The sequence below is a fragment of the Gobio gobio genome (assembly GCF_949357685.1).
Source record: "Gobio gobio genome assembly, chromosome: 23".
NCBI lineage: Eukaryota > Metazoa > Chordata > Actinopteri > Cypriniformes > Gobionidae > Gobio > Gobio gobio.
Window position 1 is genome coordinate 11,966,015 of NC_137119.1, and position 24,708 is coordinate 11,990,722.

Sequence of the window (24,708 nt, forward strand, 5' to 3'; positions counted from 1 at the left end):
TTGCATGTTGCTAACATGATTCCGCACGCTGCTATCATTATTTTACATGTTAGCATGAAGTAGCATGTTTTAGCATGAATTTGCATGTTTAACACAATGCTAGCATGAATTACATGTTGCTAGCATGTTTTACCACATTGATAACGTGTCCTAAGCTAGTTGCAAGGCTTTGTTAGTGATACATAGAGGCCTAGCTTAAATATACTATTAGAGTTATTGTATTAAAGTTTTTACCCCTGCAGGGTAAAAGACAATTTTCTCAAGCCAATTAACAGCAGTGCAGATGCTTAACAACAAGCATGGTAGTCTGGCATTGATGTAAAATAGTGCTGTGCAAGAAATGCCACCAAAATGAATAAAAATGCCCCCTAAATTCAAGATATGAATTGCCCTTGTAGGAGTTGTATTTTGTGTGTATATCATAATATAGTTAAGCAATATCACACATGCAGGAGTGATATTTTCTCAAATATCAGTGTGAAGAAGTGATCTTCACCGCTGCAAGCGGCAGCACTGGCGCACACACACACATGCTCAACCACCACACGCTGTCCCTCCCTGTTGATGCCGCTATTGGTATACCGGTGATGGCTTTTCTTTATGTGGGGGTATCACACCTCCTTCTTCGTCCTATGCTGAGGATCGACGACAACGACCTATTGGAGCCACCTGGCGTCCCTAACGAGGGACACCAAAACAAGACAGGAACAAGATAACACAAGACAGATACAAAGACCAAACACAAGACAGGAAAATCAAAACACAGAGACAAAGAGGGGAGGGAGGGAGGGGAGCCAAGTCAGAGCCAGCAGGACAGCGCAGAACGTCTCTAGCATAGACCAGGGAGGGACGGGAGGGTTGAGCCAGGGAGGCTCAGGCGAGTCTGGAGTCCCGGCAGAAGGCCAGGGCGGAGCAGGAGGGACGCTCCAGGGTGACTCCAGCCAATCAGGACCCCCGGCAGATGACCAGGGTGGTGCCGGAGAGACAGTCCAGGCGGGCTCCAGAGGATCTGGAGTCCTGGCAGATGGCCAGGGCATGACCGGAGGGACAGGGCAGGGTGGCTCCGGCAGATCTGGAGTCCTGGCAGAGGACCAGGGCGGGACCGGAGGGTGGCTCGGGCAGGGCAAGACGCCTGGGTGGCGCGGGCAGGGCATGACGCCTGGGTGGCGCGGGCAGGGCAAGACCCCTGGTGGCACGGGCAGGGCAAGACGCCTGGGTGGCGCGGGCAGGGCAAGACGCCTGGGTAGCGCATCTGGGCCGGCAGCAAGCTCTGGGATGGCCTCTGGGCCATGTAGGATGGAGGAAGCCTTCCTCCTCCTCCTCCCCCTCCTCTGAGAACGAGGCGGTGGTCGGGTGCTTACCACCTCCGGGGGTGCTGCAGTGCTGACGGCCGCCTCTGGGGGTGCTGCAGTGCTGACGGCCGCCTCTGGGGGTGCTGCAGTGCTGTCGGCCGCCTCTGGGGGAGCTGCAGCCTCTTCGGCCGCCTCTGGGGAAGCTGCAGTGCTGACGGCCGCCTCCGGGGGAGCTGCAGCCTCTTCGGCCGCCTCTGGGGAAGCTGCAGCCTCTTCAGTCGCCTCCGGGAGAGCTGCGGCATCGTTGGCCGCCTCTAGGGGAGCTGCAGCCTCTTCAGCCGCCTTTGGGGGAGCTGCAGCCTCTTCAGCCTCCTCTGGGGGAGCTGCGGCATCGTCGGCCGCCACCGGGGGAGCTGCAGCATCAATGGCTGACTTAGTCACCTGGTGAGAGAGAAACTCCACAAATTCCCCAAATGTCAGGTGATCCAGCGCTCTCATAACCCACCAGTCACGGGGCTCATCAAGGGCGTAGTTTAAAAGGTCCTTGAGAGCAGCGTCGTTGAACCCCAGACCCTCAGGGCGCTGCTGAATTCCAGGGCAAACCTTCTTGGATGAGCCCCCTCTTGACGGAGGGAGCTCAAGGCCCTGAACTGGAGCATGCGCAGGTAGAGAGGGCTGGAGACAGTGGAGGCTGGTGGATGGGGTGAGCCCTTCTTCTGCTGAGTCCTCATCTTGGCGGAATCGTACTGTCAGGATTGTTGTAGGGAAAGGAGCGAGGACTCAAAGATGCAGATGAATATGGGCTTTTTAATGATAATAATAAAATAAAACAAGACAAAACAAACTACCCCGAGGGGGAAAAACAGACTTGACTAGGCTTGGCTTGGCTTGGCTTGACTTGACGGGAGCAGGGAATCATTAGGTACATTCAACGACGATTCGGCACTGGACTGCAAACACAAGGAGATTAAATAGGGAACAAACAAAAGAGGGTAACGAGGGAAGACAGGTGGGGCAGGGTTAGACAATAGACATGAGCACATGGCACAAAGAAACACTTGACAAGACATGTGCTCACAACAAACGTGACATGAACATGCAGCTAATGAAAACTCATCAGCTGCATGTTCACACAAAACTAGACAACATAAAAGCACGTAGCCAGTGATAAACACCAACCACATGCTGCACAACAAAAGACAAAACATAACATGAAAGCACACGGCCGATGTAAACATGAACCGTGTGCTACACAGAACACAACACACAAACAGAAGAGCACACGCTCACATGACAAGACAGAGCGCACAAGAACGAGCGAATGCTCATTCTGTGCGCTCGAGACAAAACAAACACGCGGAGCATGAATGTCCGAATCCCAACACAAAACTGAAACCCAAACTAGACCGAAGTGCTGGGATCCGAACACCACGCCCGCACACAAAACACAAGGACAGAAGAGCACGCGGCTCGAGCATGCTCAAAGCTGCGCGCTCACACAAGACAAGACAAACAATACAGGAGTGTCAGGGCTCTGTCACAAACCAAGAGTAAACTAGACCGAAGTGACAGAACCCTGACAAATAGAAGCAACTAGAACAGTCAAGGGCAACAATATGCAAGTGTTAATATGTGTTAAATGTAATACATGTTGCGAAATAATTGCCTAATAGAGTATTAACACTACTTTAATGCTGCAAGGATATCTTCTTGTCTGAGCTGCCCTGCCTGAGGTCTGTCACCGCTCATCAATGTCAAAATATTTGAGATGACCAATCAAATGAAAGTATGCGGGCTTTATACGCAGAAGCTACTGCGCGAGTAACACAACGCTTCACTAAACGGTGCGAGATGCAAGTAGCCAAACTAAACATTTCATATTTGACAGCTGTTTTAGTATATAAAATGTTAAACAATGAAAAGAATATCAGCCAGAGCTCAACTTTAGGAGGGGAAGAGGCAGGGCAAGAGAAGGAGACAAAAAAAGAGTGATGGAAATGAGGAGGCTTATAGAAATGAGAGAATGATGAAAAAAGGAGAGAGGAGGTATGACAGATAATCTACTGCCCACTAACATATAGAAGTTTATACTTATATTATAGAAGTATCGGATCAGGACTTGGTATCAGTAGATACTCAAAATCAAATGACTCGGACTCGAGGGCAAAAAAACCTGATCGGGACATCCCTAGTTTTAACCTGTCAACGGAATGGAATTGGGAGTTCGTGTCGTCATGTTTATTTTGATATTAGGTTTATTGAAGTTGGTTGTATAACATTTGGTTTTTGTTTCGTTTGGTTTTTGGAGGAAATTAATGTTATGTATCTCAAAGTAGAGATATTACCTCATGACACTTACCTGTGGATGGTAGTGCCCCAAAAGGGGCGGAGTCTGGCCTTTAAAAGCAGTGGCCAGACTCCAGTATGGTACTTGTTTACCAAGTCGAGCAAGCGTGCTACTGCGGTGAAGACTGGGTAAACCCAGCCTGATCTGTCGGCGATTTGATTTCGCCCGGCAACTCAGTCTGGAAACCCGTTCACTCATTTCTGCTGCTTCTGTTACACTTTTGCGGGAACCAATCACAGACTGGCTTATCCACCTGGCCCGCTATTGGAGGGATTATCACGATGACGGATAGAGAAGCGATGGGTCGTTGGCCATTGATCACGCTTCTTGTGGTCTGATTGGTTGAAGGACTATCTAATTTATGCACGTTTATGCTCGCGTGTGCAGTAGAAAATACATAGCAGACTCCCCACACCAATATTCAATCTTAAATTGAGCTTGGTCTGGTGATAGCCAGACAAACTGCGGTGCTGTGAGCTAAAGAAAACCCTCCGTAAATAGTAGATACTCGTGAGTTTTTGTGTAGATAATTGTATAGTTATATATCTTTCATTTATTTTGTTGTTTTATTTTTGTTGGTTTGGTACTTAGTTTTTGGGACTGTACACTTTGTAAATATATGCACTGCTGGACTATTGGATTTTCAGTGCACTTGTCAATAAACACCACCATACTCTGAAGAGTACTTGCGGGTTGAGCCATCATCATAATTTTATTTATTTTTTTTTTTTTTTTCCTTTTGGACCGTAACACGTCTGCCAACGTTCTACTGTTTCACAATCAGCATGATTTTTAAATGTGATATTCATTTTATAAAACAGGTAATTATATGAATTGACAATTTTAAGACACAGCGTTGTCAATTTTGACTGTTTTTGCTCTATTTTGTCAACAAAATGTTTTGTTCCAAAGCAGAAAAATTGCATCTCCCAGCAACACACAGTGGTGTTTCATTTTTGAATGATTCAGTTTTTGCATGAATCAGGTGAGTCAAAGATTCAATGACACATTCATAAAGTACTGCTTCTTTCATGAATTAATCAGCCATTTTAAGCGAATCAGTTGAATGAATGACTCTACGATTCACTTATCAGGACTTGCTGCCTCCTACTGGCAGATTTATTGTCATAGTAGCCTGTCATTTTAATTTTTCCTGACATTTAATTTCATATATTCAAACATTTCATATTCATATATTCAAAATGTTATATTTAGAACATTAATCTCGCAACATTATTTAGGCAATTGTAATTGCACTGTAAATGTATTTTGATAAATAATTTTGTAAATGTATTTTGATAAAAACAAAAGATTTTGTTGATACTGATTTCATTGAATTGGTATACCTATAGTCAGTGTATGTATAGCATTAAATAGTGTAATTAATCAAAAGATGATCAACAATATGTAACTTTACTTTTTATAAATTACTATAAGGGTGTTTTTTTCACTTGAGCACCTGCCCCTCAAAATGTCTGTGCAATTCACTGATGTACAATGTTATTATTAAGAAAATAAACAGGGATCATTTTCACTTCACATTGACTTTAAAGGGATTGAATCGCTCCGAGACCATTTAGTTAATCTTAAACAATCTTTATTACACTCAGATTGCTGTAAAGTTTTACTGAAGCCTTTCACACTAATCTTGAAGGACCATAGAAGAGGACGAGCAAAGACACTGTGGCAGTTTTGCCTGTTTCAAATGTTGTTCTTGGATATTTGCTGAAGTAGCTAACATCACGCTCAGTTATTAGCAATGTAGATGGTTTTGTGTCGTTCAACCATGTCAATATCTCTCTCCAGCTGCTTCATTTCCTGCTCCAGACGCTCCTTCCTGCATTTTTTGGGAGCTGTGTCTGTGACAACAGAGAGGCTCTGGTACTGATGATGAAGCTCGTCCCAGTTCTTCTTCAGAGCCTGTCAAAAGTCATCAAGTCATCAGACATATCTTGTAATTTAGGTAACACTATTTTACAGTGTTTGTTACATGTTACATGTAGTAACTATAGTAATTACTATAAATTGTGCTTAACTACATGCAACTAACCTAAACCACCCTAATCCTAACCCTAACCCAACCCAGTAAGTAAATGTAATTAGTAATTATTAGTCAGTACGTAAATGTATGATTACAATGTAACACAGACACAGACTGTATTCAGCAAGAACACATTAAATTGATCAAAAATATCAAATGTATAATGCTACAAAAAAGTAATTGATAACACTGTATTTTAAGGTGTCATTGTTATAGTGAGTCAACTTGCGTACCACTGACCGCCGGAAGTGAGTTATTTTAGTCTATAAAGTTTTAAATATGAATAATTTTCTTACACAAACACTTACACTTCGCTTCAGAAGGCCTTTATTAACCCCCCGGAGCTGTGTGGAGCAGTTATATGATGGATAGATGCACTTTTATGGACTTAAAAAACGAACCGACAAGTCACTGCCATTATAAAGCTGGGAAGAGCCAGGACCTTTTTTTTATTATAACTCTGTACTCCTGTATTCCTCTGAAAGAAGAATGTCATATACACCTAGGATGAATTGAGGGTGAGTAAATCATGGGCCAATTTTCATTTTTGGGTGAACTATCCCTTTAAAGCTTCTAAGAATCCTCTCAGAAAGATCTTAATTTACCTAAAACAATTCTACGTAGGAGTCTTAGCTTAAGAGTGATTCAGGACTGATCTGAGAGCAACTCTGAACGAGGAAAATACAAAAACTTTTATCTTAGTGAGGAGGCGGTGCTTACCTCGTTGCTACGTATGACAGTCTTTTGGAGACTGTGATTGGTTGGTTTTCCAAGAAGGAAAAAAAGAGCGCTTTTAAGTATAGAGTCTATATAAACCTTCACTTTGAAATTACATGCGTCATTCTTTCCTGCTTTACCATACTACTTTTTTGGGAAATCAAGAGCGACACAATAAGGTTCTGAAATTGCTGTAATTGTGTGATCACTGCTTATAGAAGATTGTGAAAGACTCAAATCATCATTCCAGTTGCCAAATACTGTATGTTAATGTAGTGATTACTTCCAAGTTCCATTTCTGGCGCTGTGGCATTTCTGTGCTGTGTCGGATGTTAGCATGTCTCTAATAAGATCGGTCACAAACATGATCCCTGCACGATCTAATGAGTAGTGTCTTATTAACTCACTCATGTATTGTGTGCAACACATTTCTTCTCCCTCTTCGAGTTTAGTCCATTTTCTCAGCTACTAAAGAAACTCATAAGCCTCTTAAAAGTCCTTTGTCCGTACACTTTTGGACCTTAAGACGTCTTTTGAGGGTTAAGATGCTTTCTGAGGCCCCGTCCACACGAAGCCAGAGCTTTCCCTACCTAATCTTTTTTTTTTCCTTGTTTCAAGAAATATCCGCGGACACATGAGAGCACTTACATTGACTCAAAACGATGTAGTATACATGGCAGGCCAGTATGTGGCGCTGTAATTCTGCCACAGAAATACACTAGAAACGGAGAAGAAGAGTTGTGGCTAGAAGGGGTACAGCAATGGTAGGAAGTGAGGCAAAATCTCACAATAAAATAACAATAAATACTAGGGCTGTCAAAAGATTAATCGCGATTAATTGCATCCAAAATAAAAGTTTGTGTTTACATGATATATGTGTGTGTACTCTGTTAATTATTATTTATATATAAATACACACACATTCATGTATATATTTAAGAAATATTTGCATGTATATACTGTATATACATTTATATAATCTATAATATATATAAATATAAATGTTTTATATATAAAAATAATATTTTTTTCTTAAATATATACAAGCTTGTGTGTGTATTTATATATAAATAATAATTAACAGAGTACACACACATATATTATGTAAACACTTTTATTTTGGATGCGATTAATCACGATTAATCTTTTGACAGCCCTAAAAAATACATTTGCTACTTACCAGATTGTGTTTTATTAACTCCTACACCTACCCCAACCCTAAACCTACCCTTACAATAATGCAAATACAGTAATTAAACAACGCAGTATTGATGTGCTCATGCCCAGTGCCCTTAGTTGTATCCCTTTCTAGTCTTTCCTGTGCGCGACGTGGTGTGATGACATCACGTTTCACAAAATATATGGATTGGCTGTACACACGAAAACGCAAGGGTGTCGTTTTCACATTTATCCACTCTGGGACCCGGTATTAGGGATGAAACGATTACCGGTTTCACGATAAACCACAATAAAATTTAGTGACGGTTAGTAATATCGTATAAAATTTTATTATCATTAAAACCGCGTGTGATTATCACGGTTGTGAAAACTTGCGGTAAATCCTGTGTAGTCAGCGTCAGTCAGGCGCAGCACCGCTGTTTTTGAATGATAAGAAATGGCAGATGGCAGTGACAGCACTTCTGGGGATTGTTCAGCCTCTAAAAGGACCAAATCTGAGGTGTGGTCATATTTTGGCTTTTACAAAAGTCCTGAGGGAAACTTAATCTAAGATGGTCACCCTGTCTGCAGAACATGCCAGAAGAAAGTCACTGTAATAGGGGAAACACTTCAAAACTACGAACGGCAAGTGGACTTTGACCTCAATACCAAAACTACATCTGGGAAATAATAACGTGAAGCGAACGAACAAATTTAGTCAAGACTAACATTTAAGGGATAATAATCAGGGTTTGCCATTAACAACCGCCGTTTGCAGGTGTAAGTTAACGTTATTTCGGCTGCACACTAGTCACTCTGGCTGTTGAACTTATAATAGTCTTCTCAAAAGCCATCTGTTATAATCGCGTTGCGCATTATAAACACGTGTTTCTATTGAGTTTATGAATGCAATGTCTCATAATCAGAGGCGTTCAGATTAGCCGGAGTTTCATTCAGAGCGCGCGCCGCTCTTACTCGCTGAAATCTACACTAAAAGCAGAGATAAACGTGCGATGTATGCAGGAGATTCATTCATCATATAGTGGTTGTACTGTTTTTGTTCTATTTCAGCAGCGAAAATGGTTTTAAAAACACAGCAGAAGCACAGCGCATCTGACATGACTGGCATAACGCTGGTGAATTTAGGGACCGTCTCTAAAGTTACATACAACATTGGTAACGTTACACGTTTCAAACTTCAGCATTTGAAGAGAATGAATGACAGTCATAAAACTGACTGTAAAGTGATCATTTAGGTGTCAGGTATGATGCACACATTTTGATATTTAATAAAATAAACATGTCAAATCATATGGAAATATGGATATGCATTATTTCACTTGGATAATGTTTGGGCTCTAACACAAAATATGCTAGATTTAAATGCATCATTGCTGAACACTGTAAATATATTCTCAAGCAATATTCTCATCAGAGATAATATTAGAGATTATATTTACGACAAATTATTATTATTTATGCGTTATGCGTTGCTATTGACGACGGCCATTAAGGAAGGAAATCCCACAGAATCTAGCTTAAAAAAGTGCATAGAGCTGCTTGATTTATTTGTTGTTTGTTGATTTTCAAATATAAAACTTGTTGAAATGTTTTAAGTGTGTGCATCAGTTCTTTTTGAACACTTTCATCTCGTTTGAACAAAACCGTGATAATATTGATAACCGTGATAATTTGGGTCACTATAATCGTGATGTTAAATTTCCATACCGTTTCATCCCTACCCGGTATCAAAAAATACGAGTTTCAGGCTCCCAAAATGCCGGATCCGTGTGGACGAAATGCTGATATGGTACAAAATCTTTACGTATACAGCTAAACACGTCTCCGTGTGGACGGGGCCAGAATTTCTGAATTTTATCTTAGAAAGGTGGGCGTTTCCCCTTCAAATTTTCGTAGAAAATTTGTCACTAGGGAGCTACTCTTTTCATTAAGATTTTTCTTGAATACGGGCCCAGAGGATTAACCATGGTGAAAACATGGTGACCAGTCATAAAAAATATGTATTTTCCCTAATAAAATCATTTACATTTATGCTTTAAAAAATCTCATGTTAATTTGTTTACATTTACTCATAAAGCAGATGCCTTTATCCAACACAATTTAGAAACTACTAACTACAGTACAAACACAAGCAATTAATCACAGGAGATTAATGCTGCAAATCTCTCGCAGGAGAGTGCCTTCCATCAGAACACAGGCTATAAACAATTCGAGATAGTTTCATTCAGAGTACGTTTGTATTCGTTTACCTGTAGGATATGCTGTCGTTCTTCACCTGAGAGCTGTTTCATGGCTCCCTCTCTCATCCGTTCCTTGACATAGTTGTCATATTCCTCTTGTGCTTTCCTGACTTCCTCTCTGCGCTGGAGCAGGTACTCTGGAGTCTGACCATAGTCCTGAGAACATGCATACAAACAGGCTTTTCTTACTATTTTTGCAGATGCAGTGCTGGGTTACTTACTAATTGTAGTCGGTTATTGATTCCAAATAATGACAAAAACACATTTTAGGTAATATAATCTGACTTTTTGATTACTTTTGACCTAACTCATTTATCACATTGAATTGAATAAGATAATCTTGTACCATATTAATATAAAATATAAAATACAAAGAGAAAGAAAATATATGAATTCTTTGTTATCAACAACATGAAGTGCATTAAACATTACATTAGGTCATGATGTAACTGCAGGGGGTTTGTGAGTTTTATGAAAAGCTAATAAGTAAATCATAAAAATGAAAATAAATAATTTTAAAATAATAATAATTATGAAAAAAAAATTGTTTTTCATATCTAATCAACTCCTATTATTTGAATTTTCACTCAGTAAATGTATTGCTATGTTTGTCTTTCAATGTTGAGAAAACGCTTCTTAAAAGTGAAATGATTTGAGCTTCCTCAAGAACCAATGAGGTTCATTCTCGTGTTACGCATCACATTTGAGCTTCTGCAAGAACCAATGAGGTTCATTCTCGTGTTACGCATCACATTTGAGCTTCTGCAAGAACCAATGACGTTCATTCCCGTGTTACGCATCACGTTTGAGATTTCGCAAGAACCAATGAGGTTCATTCTCGTGTTGCGCATCACGTTTGAGCTTCAGCAAGAACCAATGAGGTTCATTCTTATGTTACGCATCACGTTTGAGCTTCTGCAAGAACCAATGAGGTTCATCCTTGTGTTGCGCATCACGTTTGAGCTTCTGCAAGAACCAATAAGGTTAATTCTCGTGTTACGCATCACAATTGAGCTTCTGCAAGAACCAATGAGGTTCATTTTGATGTGTTACGCATCACGTTTGAGCTTCTGCAAGAACCAATGAGGTTCATTTTCATGTGTTACGCATCACGTTTGAGCTTCTGCAAGAACCAATGAGGTTCATTTTCATGTGTTACGCATCACGTTTGAGCTTCTGCAAGAACCAATTAGGTTCATTCTCGTGTTACGCATCACGTTTGAGCTTCCGCAAGAACCAATGAGGTTCATTCTCGTGTTGCGCATCACATTTGAGCTTCCGCAAGAACCAATGAGATTCATTCTTATGTTACGCATCACATTTGAGCTTCTGCAAGAACCAATGAGGTTCATTTTCATGTGTTATGCATCACGTTTGAGCTTCTGCAAGAACCAATGAGGTTCATTTTCATGTGTTATGCATCACGTTTGAGCTTCTGCAAGAACCAATGAGGTTCATTTTTTATGTGTTACGCATCACGTTTGAGCTTCTGCAAGAACCAATGAGGTTCATTTTCTTGTGTTACGCATCACGTTTGAGCTTCCGAAAGAACCAATGAGGTTCATTTTCATGTGTTACGCATCACGTTTGAGCTTCTGCAAGAACCAATGAGGTTCATTCTCGTGTTACGCATCACGTTTGAGCTTCTGCAAGAACCAATAAGGTTAATTCTCGTGTTACGCATCACAATTGAGCTTCTGCAAGAACCAATGAGGTTCATTTTCATGTGTTACGCATCACGTTTGAGCTTCTGCAAGAACCAATGAGGTTCATTTTCATGTGTTACGCATCACGTTTGAGCTTCTGCAAGAACCAATTAGGTTCATTCTCGTGTTACGCATCACGTTTGAGCTTCCGCAAGAACCAATGAGGTTCATTCTCGTGTTGCGCATCACATTTGAGCTTCCGCAAGAACCAATGAGATTCATTCTTATGTTACGCATCACGTTTGAGCTTCTGCAAGAACCAATGAGGTTCATTTTCATGTGTTATGCATCACGTTTGAGCTTCTGCAAGAACCAATGAGGTTCATTTTCATGTGTTATGCATCACGTTTGAGCTTCTGCAAGAACCAATGAGGTTCATTTTCATGTGTTATGCATCACGTTTGAGCTTCTGCAAGAACCAATGAGGTTCATTTTCTTGTGTTACGCATCACATTTGAGCTTCAGCAAGAACCAATGAGGTTCATTCTCGTGTTGCGCATCACATTGGAGCTTCCGCAAGAACCAATGAGGTTCATTTTCATGTGTTATGCATCACGTTTGAGCTTCTGCAAGAACCAAAGAGGTTCATTTTCATGTGTTATGCATCACGTTTGAGCTTCTGCAAGAACCAATGAGGTTCATTCTTGTGTTACGCAGCACGTTTGAGCTTCTGCAAGAACCAATTAAGTTTATTCTCTTGTTACGCAGCACGTTTGAGCTTCCATAAAAACCAATGAGGTTCATTCTCGTGTTACGCATCACTTTGAGCTTCCGCAAGAACCAATGAAGTTCATTCTCGTGTTACGCATCATGTTTGAGCTTCTGCAAGAACCAATGAGGTTCATTTTCATGTGTTATGCATCACGTTTGAGCTTCTGCAAGAACCAATGAGGTTCATTCTTGTGTTACGCAGCAGGTTTGAGCTTCTGAAAGAACCAATGAGGTTAATTTTCATGTGTTTCGCAGCACGTTTGAGCTTCTGCAAGAACCAATGAGGTTATTTTTCATGTGTTTCGCAGCACGTTTGAGCTTCCGCAAGAACCAATGAGGTTCATTCTTGTGTTACGCAGCACGTTTGAGCTTCTGCAAGAACCAATTAAGTTTATTCTCTTGTTACGCATCACAATTGAGCTTCTGCAAGAACCAATAAGGTTAATTCTCGTGTTACGCATCACAATTGAGCTTCTGCAAGAACCAATGAGGTTCATTTTCATGTGTTACGCATCACGTTTGAGCTTCTGCAAGAACCAATTAGGTTCATTCTCGTGTTACGCATCACGTTTGAGCTTCCGCAAGAACCAATGAGGTTCATTCTCGTGTTGCGCATCACATTTGAGCTTCCGCAAGAACCAATGAGATTCATTCTTATGTTACGCATCACGTTTGAGCTTCTGCAAGAACCAATGAGGTTCATTTTCATGTGTTATGCATCACGTTTGAGCTTCTGCAAGAACCAATGAGGTTCATTTTCATGTGTTATGCATCACGTTTGAGCTTCTGCAAGAACCAATGAGGTTCATTTTCTTGTGTTACGCATCACGTTTGAGCTTCTGCAAGAACCAATGAGGTTCATTTTCTTGTGTTACGCATCACATTTGAGCTTCCGCAAGAACCAATGAGGTTCATTCTCGTGTTGCGCATCACATTTGAGCTTCCGCAAGAACCAATGAGGTTCATTTTCATGTGTTATGCATCACGTTTGAGCTTCTGCAAGAACCAATGAGGTTCATTTTCATGTGTTATGCATCACGTTTGAGCTTCTGCAAGAACCAATGAGGTTCATTCTTGTGTTACGCAGCACGTTTGAGCTTCTGCAAGAACCAATGAGGTTCATTTTCATGTGTTATGCATCACGTTTGAGCTTCTGCAAGAACCAATGAGGTTCATTCTTGTGTTACGCAGCACGTTTGAGCTTCTGCAAGAACCAATTAAGTTTATTCTCTTGTTACGCAGCACGTTTGAGCTTCCATAAAAACCAATGAGGTTCATTCTCGTGTTACGCATCACTTTGAGCTTCCGCAAGAACCAATGAAGTTCATTCTCGTGTTGCGCATCACATTTGAGCTTCCGCAAGAACCAATGAGGTTCATTTTCATGTGTTATGCATCACGTTTGAGCTTCTGCAAGAACCAATGAGGTTCATTTTCATGTGTTATGCATCACGTTTGAGCTTCTGCAAGAACCAATGAGGTTCATTCTTGTGTTACGCAGCACGTTTGAGCTTCTGCAAGAACCAATTAAGTTTATTCTCTTGTTACGCAGCACGTTTGAGCTTCCATAAAAACCAATGAGGTTCATTCTCGTGTTACGCATCACTTTGAGCTTCCGCAAGAACCAATGAAGTTCATTCTCGTGTTACGCATCATGTTTGAGCTTCTGCAAGAACCAATGAGGTTCATTTTCATGTGTTATGCATCACGTTTGAGCTTCTGCAAGAACCAATGAGGTTCATTCTTGTGTTACGCAGCAGGTTTGAGCTTCTGAAAGAACCAATGAGGTTAATTTTCATGTGTTTCGCAGCACGTTTGAGCTTCTGCAAGAACCAATGAGGTTATTTTTCATGTGTTTCGCAGCACGTTTGAGCTTCTACAAGAACCAATGACGTTCATTCCCGTGTTACGCATCACGTTTGAGATTTCGCAAGAACCAATGAGGTTCATTCTCGTGTTTCGCATCACGTTTGAGCTTCAGCAAGAACCAATGAGGTTCATTCTTATGTTACGCATCACGTTTGAGCTTCTGCAAGAACCAATGAGGTTCATCCTTGTGTTGCGCATCACGTTTGAGCTTCTGCAAGAACCAATTAGGTTAATTCTCGTGTTACGCATCACAATTGAGCTTCTGCAAGAACCAATGAGGTTCATTTTCATGTGTTACGCATCACGTTTGAGCTTCTGCAAGAACCAATGAGGTTCATTTTCATGTGTTACGCATCACGTTTGAGCTTCTGCAAGAACCAATGAGGTTCATTTTCATGTGTTACGCATCACGTTTGAGCTTCTGCAAGAACCAATTAGGTTCATTCTCGTGTTACGCATCACGTTTGAGCTTCCGCAAGAACCAATGAGGTTCATTCTCGTGTTGCGCATCACATTTGAGCTTCCGCAAGAACCAATGAGATTCATTCTTATGTTACGCATCACATTTGAGCTTCTGCAAGAACCAATGAGGTTCATTTTCATGTGTTATGCATCACGTTTGAGCTTCTGCAAGAACCAATGAGGTTCATTTTCATGTGTTATGCATCACGTTTGAGCTTCTGCAAGAACCAATGAGGTTCATTTTCATGTGTTACGCATCACGTTTGAGCTTCTGCAAGAACCAATGAGGTTCATTTTCTTGTGTTACGCATCACGTTTGAGCTTCCGAAAGAACCAATGAGGTTCATTTTCATGTGTTACGCATCACGTTTGAGCTTCTGCAAGAACCAATGAGGTTCATTCTCGTGTTACGCATCACGTTTGAGCTTCTGCAAGAACCAATAAGGTTAATTCTCGTGTTACGCATCACAATTGAGCTTCTGCAAGAACCAATGAGGTTCATTTTCATGTGTTACGCATCACGTTTGAGCTTCTGCAAGAACCAATGAGGTTCATTTTCATGTGTTACGCATCACGTTTGAGCTTCTGCAAGAACCAATGAGATTCATTCTTATGTTACGCATCACGTTTGAGCTTCTGCAAGAACCAATGAGGTTCATTTTCATGTGTTATGCATCACGTTTGAGCTTCTGCAAGAACCAATGAGGTTCATTTTCTTGTGTTACGCATCACGTTTGAGCTTCCGCAAGAACCAATGAGGTTCATTTTCATGTGTTACGCATCACGTTTGAGCTTCTGCAAGAACCAATGAGGTTCATTTTCTTGTGTTACGCATCACATTTGAGCTTCAGCAAGAACCAATGAGGTTCATTCTCGTGTTGCGCATCACATTTGAGCTTCCGCAAGAACCAATGAGGTTCATTTTCATGTGTTATGCATCACGTTTGAGCTTCTGCAAGAACCAATGAGGTTCATTTTCATGTGTTATGCATCACGTTTGAGCTTCTGCAAGAACCAATGAGGTTCATTCTTGTGTTACGCAGCACGTTTGAGCTTCTGCAAGAACCAATTAAGTTTATTCTCTTGTTACGCAGCACGTTTGAGCTTCCATAAAAACCAATGAGGTTCATTCTCGTGTTACGCATCACTTTGAGCTTCCGCAAGAACCAATGAAGTTCATTCTCGTGTTACGCATCATGTTTGAGCTTCTGCAAGAACCAATGAGGTTCATTTTCATGTGTTATGCATCACGTTTGAGCTTCTGCAAGAACCAATGAGGTTCATTCTTGTGTTACGCAGCAGGTTTGAGCTTCTGAAAGAACCAATGAAGTTCATTCTCGTGTTGCGCATCACATTTGAGCTTCCGCAAGAACCAATGAGGTTCATTCTCGTGTTGCGCATCACATTTGAGCTTCCGCAAGAACCAATGAGGTTCATTTTCATGTGTTATGCATCACGTTTGAGCTTCCGCAAGAACCAATGAGGTTCATTTTCATGTGTTACGCAGCACGTTTGAGCTTCTGCAAGAACCAATGAGGTTCATTTTCTTGTGTTACGCATCACTTTGAGCTTCCGCAAGAACCAATGAAGTTCATTCTCGTGTTGCGCATCACATTTGAGCTTCCGCAAGAACCAATGAGGTTCATTTTCATGTGTTATGCATCACGTTTGAGCTTCCGCAAGAACCAATGAGGTTCATTTTCATGTGTTACGCAGCACGTTTGAGCTTCTGCAAGAACCAATGAGGTTCATTTTCATGTGTTATGCATCACGTTTGAGCTTCTGCAAGAACCAATGAGGTTCATTCTTGTGTTACGCAGCACGTTTGAGCTTCTGCAAGAACCAATTAAGTTTATTCTCTTGTTACGCAGCACGTTTGAGCTTCCATAAAAACCAATAAGGTTAATTCTCGTGTTACGCATCACAATTGAGCTTCTGCAAGAACCAATGAGGTTCATTTTCATGTGTTACGCATCACGTTTGAGCTTCTGCAAGAACCAATTAGGTTCATTCTCGTGTTACGCATCACGTTTGAGCTTCCGCAAGAACCAATGAGGTTCATTCTCGTGTTGCGCATCACATTTGAGCTTCCGCAAGAACCAATGAGATTCATTCTTATGTTACGCATCACGTTTGAGCTTCTGCAAGAACCAATGAGGTTCATTTTCATGTGTTATGCATCACGTTTGAGCTTCTGCAAGAACCAATGAGGTTCATTTTCTTGTGTTACGCATCACGTTTGAGCTTCTGCAAGAACCAATGAGGTTCATTTTCTTGTGTTACGCATCACATTTGAGCTTCCGCAAGAACCAATGAGGTTCATTCTCGTGTTGCGCATCACATTTGAGCTTCCGCAAGAACCAATGAGGTTCATTTTCATGTGTTATGCATCACGTTTGAGCTTCTGCAAGAACCAATGAGGTTCATTTTCATGTGTTATGCATCACGTTTGAGCTTCTGCAAGAACCAATGAGGTTCATTCTTGTGTTACGCAGCACGTTTGAGCTTCTGCAAGAACCAATGAGGTTCATTTTCATGTGTTATGCATCACGTTTGAGCTTCTGCAAGAACCAATGAGGTTCATTCTTGTGTTACGCAGCACGTTTGAGCTTCTGCAAGAACCAATTAAGTTTATTCTCTTGTTACGCAGCACGTTTGAGCTTCCATAAAAACCAATGAGGTTCATTCTCGTGTTACGCATCACGTTTGAGCTTCTGCAAGAACCAATGAAGTTCATTCTCGTGTTGCGCATCACATTTGAGCTTCCGCAAGAACCAATGAGGTTCATTCTTGTGTTACGCAGCACGTTTGAGCTTCTGCAAGAACCAATTAAGTTTATTCTCTTGTTACGCAGCACGTTTGAGCTTCCATAAAAACCAATGAGGTTCATTCTCGTGTTACGCATCACGTTTGAGCTTCTGCAAGAACCAATGAAGTTCATTCTCGTGTTGCGCATCACTTTGAGCTTCCGCAAGAACCAATGAAGTTCATTCTCGTGTTGCGCATCACATTTGAGCTTCCGCAAGAACCAATGAGGTTCATTTTCATGTGTTATGCATCACGTTTGAGCTTCCGCAAGAACCAATGAGGTTCATTTTCATGTGTTACGCAGCACGTTTGAGCTTCTGCAAGAACCAATGAGGTTCATTTTCATGTGTTATGCATCACGTTTGAGCTTATGCAAGAACCAATGAGGTTCATTCTTGTGTTACGCAGCACGTTTGAGCTTCTGCAAGAACCAATTAAGTTTATTCTCTTGTTACGCAGCACGTTTGAGCTTCCATAAAAACCAATGAGGTTCATTCTCGTGTTACGCATCACTTTGAGCTTCCGCAAGAACCAATGAAGTTCATTCTCATGTTACGCATCATGTTTGAGCTTCTGCAAGAACCAATGAGGTTCATTTTCATGTGTTATGCATCACGTTTGAGCTTCTGCAAGAACCAATGAGGTTCATTCTTGTGTTACGCAGCAGGTTTGAGCTTCTGAAAGAACCAATGAGGTTAATTTTCATGTGTTTCGCAGCACGTTTGAGCTTCTGCAAGAACCAATGAGGTTATTTTTCATGTGTTTCGCAGCACGTTTGAGCTTCCGCAAGAACCAATGAGGTTCATTCTTGTGTTACGCAGCACGTTTGAGCTTCTGCAAGAACCAATTAAGTTTATTCTCTTGTTACGCAGCACGTTTGAGCTTCCATAAAAACCAATGAGGTTCATTCTCGTGTTACGCATCACGTTTGAGCTTCTGCAAGAACCAATAAGGTTAATTCTTGTGTTACGCATCACAATTGAGCTTCTGCAAGAACCAATGAGGTTCATTCTTGTGTTACGCAGCACGTTTGAGCTTCTGCAAGAACCAATTAAGTTTATTCTCTTGTTACGCAGCACGTTTGAGCTTCCATAAAAACCAATGAGGTTCATTCTCGTGTTATGCATCACGTTTGAGCTTCTGCAAGAACCAATTAGGTTCATTCTCGTGTTACGCATCACGTTTGAGCTTCCGCAAGAACCAATGAGGTTCATTCTCGTGTTGCGCATCACATTTGAGCTTCCGCAAGAACCAATGAGATTCATTCTTATGTTACGCATCACGTTTGAGCTTCTGCAAGAACCAATGAGGTTCATTTTCATGTGTTATGCATCACGTTTGAGCTTCTGCAAGAACCAATGAGGTTCATTTTCTTGTGTTACGCATCACGTTTGAGCTTCTGCAAGAACCAATGAGGTTCATTTTCTTGTGTTACGCATCACATTTGAGCTTCCGCAAGAACCAATGAGGTTCATTCTCGTGTTGCGCATCACATTTGAGCTTCCGCAAGAACCAATGAGGTTCATTTTCATGTGTTATGCATCACGTTTGAGCTTCTGCAAGAACCAATGAGGTTCATTTTCATGTGTTATGCATCACGTTTGAGCTTCTGCAAGAACCAATGAGGTTCATTCTTGTGTTACGCAGCACGTTTGAGCTTCTGCAAGAACCAATGAGGTTCATTTTCATGTGTTATGCATCACGTTTGAGCTTCCGCAAGAACCAATGAGGTTCATTCTCGTGTTACGCATCACGTTTGAGCTTCCGCAAGAACCAATGAGGTTCATTCTCGTGTTGCGCATCACATTTGAGCTTCCGCAAGAACCAATGAGATTCATTCTTATGTTACGCATCACGTTTGAGCTTCTGCAAGAACCAATGAGGTTCATTTTCATGTGTTATGCATCACGTTTGAGCTTCTGCAAGAACCAATGAGGTTCATTTTCTTGTGTTACGCATCACGTTTGAGCTTCTGCAAGAACCAATGAGGTTCATTTTCTTGTGTTACGCATCACATTTGAGCTTCCGCAAGAACCAATGAGGTTCATTCTCGTGTTGCGCATCACATTTGAGCTTCCGCAAGAACCAATGAGGTTCATTTTCATGTGTTATGCATCACGTTTGAGCTTCTGCAAGAACCAATGAGGTTCATTTTCATGTGTTATGCATCACGTTTGAGCTTCTGCAAGAACCAATGAGGTTCATTCTTGTGTTACGCAGCACGTTTGAGCTTCTGCAAGAACCAATGAGGTTCATTTTCATGTGTTATGCATCACGTTTGAGCTTCTGCAAGAACCAATGAGGTTCATTCTTGTGTTACGCAGCACGTTTGAGCTTCTGCAAGAACCAATTAAGTTTATTCTCTTGTTACGCAGCACGTTTGAGCTTCCATAAAAACCAATGAGGTTCATTCTTGTGTTACGCATCACGTTTGAGCTTCTGCAAGAACCAATGAAGTTCATTCTCGTGTTGCGCATCACATTTGAGCTTCCGCAAGAACCAATGAGGTTCATTCTTGTGTTACGCAGCACGTTTGAGCTTCTGCAAGAACCAATTAAGTTTATTCTCTTGTTACGCAGCACGTTTGAGCTTCCATAAAAACCAATGAGGTTCATTCTCGTGTTACGCATCACGTTTGAGCTTCTGCAAGAACCAATGAAGTTCATTCTCGTGTTGCGCATCACTTTGAGCTTCCGCAAGAACCAATGAAGTTCATTCTCGTGTTGCGCATCACATTTGAGCTTCCGCAAGAACCAATGAGGTTCATTTTCATGTGTTATGCATCACGTTTGAGCTTCCGCAAGAACCAATGAGGTTCATTTTCATGTGTTACGCAGCACGTTTGAGCTTCTGCAAGAACCAATGAGGTTCATTTTCATGTGTTATGCATCACGTTTGAGCTTCTGCAAGAACCAATGAGGTTCATTCTTGTGTTACGCAGCACGTTTGAGCTTCTGCAAGAACCAATTAAGTTTATTCTCTTGTTACGCAGCACGTTTGAGCTTCCATAAAAACCAATGAGGTTCATTCTCGTGTTACGCATCACTTTGAGCTTCCGCAAGAACCAATGAAGTTCATTCTCATGTTACGCATCATGTTTGAGCTTCTGCAAGAACCAATGAGGTTCATTTTCATGTGTTATGCATCACGTTTGAGCTTCTGCAAGAACCAATGAGGTTAATTTTCATGTGTTTCGCAGCACGTTTGAGTTTTGCAAGAACCAATGAGGTTATTTTTCATGTGTTTCGCAGCAGGTTTGAGCTTCTGAAAGAACCAATGAGGTTAATTTTCATGTGTTTCGCAGCACGTTTGAGTTTTGCAAGAACCAATGAGGTTATTTTTCATGTGTTTCGCAGCACGTTTGAGCTTCCGCAAGAACCAATGAGGTTCATTCTTGTGTTACGCAGCACGTTTGAGCTTCTGCAAGAACCAATAAGGTTAATTCTTGTGTTACGCATCACAATTGAGCTTCTGCAAGAACCAATGAGGTTCATTTTCATGTGTTACGCATCACGTTTGAGCTTCTGCAAGAACCAATTAGGTTCATTCTCGTGTTACGCATCACGTTTGAGCTTCCGCAAGAACCAATGAGGTTCATTCTCGTGTTGCGCATCACATTTGAGCTTCCGCAAGAACCAATGAGATTCATTCTTATGTTACGCATCACGTTTGAGCTTCTGCAAGAACCAATGAGGTTCATTTTCATGTGTTATGCATCACGTTTGAGCTTCTGCAAGAACCAATGAGGTTCATTTTCTTGTGTTACGCATCACGTTTGAGCTTTGCAAGAACCAATGAGGTTATTTTTCATGTGTTTCGCAGCACGTTTGAGCTTCCGCAAGAACCAATGAGGTTCATTCTTGTGTTACGCAGCACGTTTGAGCTTCTGCAAGAACCAATTAAGTTTATTCTCTTGTTACGCAGCACGTTTGAGCTTCCATAAAAACCAATGAGGTTCATTCTCGTGTTACGCATCACGTTTGAGCTTCTGCAAGAACCAATAAGGTTAATTCTTGTGTTACGCATCACAATTGAGCTTCTGCAAGAACCAATGAGGTTCATTTTCATGTGTTACGCATCACGTTTGAGCTTCTGCAAGAACCAATTAGGTTCATTCTCGTGTTACGCATCACGTTTGAGCTTCCGCAAGAACCAATGAGGTTCATTCTCGTGTTGCGCATCACATTTGAGCTTCCGCAAGAACCAATGAGATTCATTCTTATGTTACGCATCACGTTTGAGCTTCTGCAAGAACCAATGAGGTTCATTTTCATGTGTTATGCATCACGTTTGAGCTTCTGCAAGAACCAATGAGGTTCATTTTCTTGTGTTACGCATCACGTTTGAGCTTCTGCAAGAACCAATGAGGTTCATTTTCTTGTGTTACGCATCACATTTGAGCTTCCGCAAGAACCAATGAGGTTCATTCTCGTGTTGCGCATCACATTTGAGCTTCCGCAAGAACCAATGAGGTTCATTTTCATGTGTTATGCATCACGTTTGAGCTTCTGCAAGAACCAATGAGGTTCATTTTCATGTGTTATGCATCACGTTTGAGCTTCTGCAAGAACCAATGAGGTTCATTCTTGTGTTACGCAGCACGTTTGAGCTTCTGCAAGAACCAATGAGGTTCATTTTCATGTGTTATGCATCACGTTTGAGCTTCCGCAAGAACCAATGAGGTTCATTCTCGTGTTGCGCATCACATTTGAGCTTCCGCAAGAACCAATGAGATTCATTCTTATGTTACGCATCACGTTTGAGCTTCTGCAAGAACCAATGAGGTTCATTTTCATGTGTTATGCATCACGTTTGAGCTTCTGCAAGAACCAATGAGGTTCATTTTCTTGTGTTACGCATCACGTTTGAGCTTCCGCAAGAACCAATGAGGTTCATTTTCATGTGTTACGCATCACGTTTGAGCTTCTGCAAGAACCAATGAGGTTCATTTTCATGTGTTACGCATCACATTTGAGCTTCAGCAAGAACCAATGAGGTTAATTTTCATGTGTTTCGCAGCACGTTTGAGCTTCTGCAAGAACCAATGAGGTTATTTTTCATGTGTTTCGCAGCACATTTGAGCTTCCGCAAGAACCAATGAAGTTCATTCTCGTGTTACGCATCATGTTTGAGCTTCTGCAAGAACCAATGAGGTTCATCCTTGTGTTGCGCTTCACGTTTGAGCTTCTGCAAGAACCAATGAGGTTCATTTTCATGTGTTATGCATCACGTTTGAGCTTCTGCAAGAACCAATGAGGTTCATTCTTGTGTTACGCAGCACGTTTGAGCTTCTGCAAGAACCAATTAAGTTTATTCTCTTGTTACGCATCACTTTGAGCTTCCGCAAGAACCAATGAAGTTCATTCTCGTGTTACGCATCACGTTTGAGCTTCTGCAAGAACCAATGAAGTTCATTCTCGTGTTACGCATCATGTTTGAGCTTCTGCAAGAACCAATGAGGTTCATCCTTGTGTTGCGCTTCACGTTTGAGCTTCGGCAAGAACCAATGAGGTTTGTTCTTGTGCATCAAGCATGTTCGGTTGAGCTTCTTTTTATGTTCGCTGATCAATGTTTAAATGTGAATAAAAGCCTAAATTAAATCTGTTCATCATATAAAGCGATTGAGTCTAAACCGCTCAATTCATATGGATTAGTGTTACAATATCTATGGACATTTTGAAGCATCAAAAAGGTAGTTGCGTAGCTGTCTATGTAGGGACAGAAAGCTCTTAGATTTCATCAAAAAGATCTTCATTTGTGTTCTGAAAATGAATGAAAGTCTTACAGGTTTGGAATGACATGAGGGTGAATAATTAATGACATGTAATCAGTTACTACCCAGCACTGGCAGTATGTAGCCTATAATGTGCACAGTATGTTTTGTATGCATGAAATACAAGAGCAACTGAAACCTGAAACTCAATATCACATCACTCTCCTCACCTTCTTCTTTAAGAATTTCGGGACAAGACCAGAGTTCTCCAGCGGTTGTTTGTCCCCCTTCTTGGTGTCAGCATACACTGGCTGCACTTTCTTTGGGACTGCCATGATGTTCTCAACGGCGTTGGTCTTAATAAAGTTCTTGTTGGTGTGGAGACCCATGAGTGGCTTCTCTGTTCTTGCAGGGATTGGTGGTTTACCATGTAGCTCACCATCTTCATATTTAAATGGTTTCTCTGAAACAGTACAAATAAATGATATAAATGACAAAAGATATGTTTCTGTCAATATTATATATTGAATGCTCAAAATATCTTAACAGCAAATGCAGGACATGTACTCTCAGGGAGTTTAGGTTCCTTGGAGCGTTTCAGTAGATAGTTTGTTGACATCGGTACTTCCACTTTTGCTGGTCCCATGGTTTTATTGGGGGATTTGTTCACCACTTTCTCCAGCTTCACCTGCTCTCTGAACTTTGACATGTACCTGGAAATTAAGATATTAATGAATGAATCTCACAAACATATGTCTTTCATCCCAGAATCAATAGGGGAAAAATCCACTGATCTAAAGGTTCTCTATATAGATCAGTGGAAAAATCTCATTTTAAATAACATTACATATTTAAAATATATTTCACATTTTGACATCAATTTCAATTAAGTCATTTTCTCACTAATTATTTTTCTGTATAATGACAGGTTTTACTTAACGTTAGGTGTAAAAACTAGGTGTGTTTGTAGCACATCATTCTGAGTGAAGATTCCTATTACGTTCTCATTAAAATTATTAAAGCTAGTAGAACAAGAAGAAATACGTTACCATTTAAATATATCAGTTTTAATATACGTTTCATATTATGGTAATGAGACCTGGTGTTGTAACAATGAAACATGTGTCAATAAGTAACATGTTTCAAAATTTGAAAATAGTGTTAGCCTACAATGTAAATAAATGAACTCGTTTCTAAAATATCAATAGGGAATTAAAGAAGAAGAGAGAGGACACTTTAAAACAAAAAGAAGAAGATAGAGAACACTTCATAATATCAGTTTATTGTGGTATTAATTTGAAATCTCTACCTGGGCGCTTTCATGGCTTTTTCTTCCTCTCTGGGAATAAGGTTATAGATGCTCTCTTGAGGATAGATGGTGTCGCTCATGATGTCTGATGATAGAGACAAAAATGTCAGGAAACAGAAAGATCCCGCTGCAGACTGTTATATGAGCGTAAAATGGCCGAGGAAATCGATGTTGTTTAACAAACGTCTCTATGACAACCACTGCCAAGCAACATTAAACAGTTTCCCCTCGTTTTATTTTCTCCAGCATTAGTAACAAAAGATTCATAGTTTCAGTTGTTTAAATGTCGAACTTCAACAAACCTTACAAATAAAA

At 41.0% G+C, this 24,708-nt stretch overlaps 1 protein-coding gene across 1 annotated transcript; it reads right to left on the minus strand.

Moving 5' to 3' along the window:
* Positions 1 to 5,385: 5,385 nt before the first annotated feature.
* enkur (enkurin, TRPC channel interacting protein) lies at positions 5,386 to 24,473 on the minus strand (the record flags this gene model as incomplete). Its single annotated transcript, XM_079805678.1, has 5 exons — positions 5,386 to 5,559; positions 9,826 to 9,972; positions 23,315 to 23,547; positions 23,652 to 23,797; positions 24,394 to 24,473. 5 exons carry the CDS (start codon positions 24,471 to 24,473, stop codon positions 5,386 to 5,388), a joined length of 780 nt encoding a protein of 259 aa, XP_079661804.1.
* Positions 24,474 to 24,708: the final 235 nt, after the last annotated feature.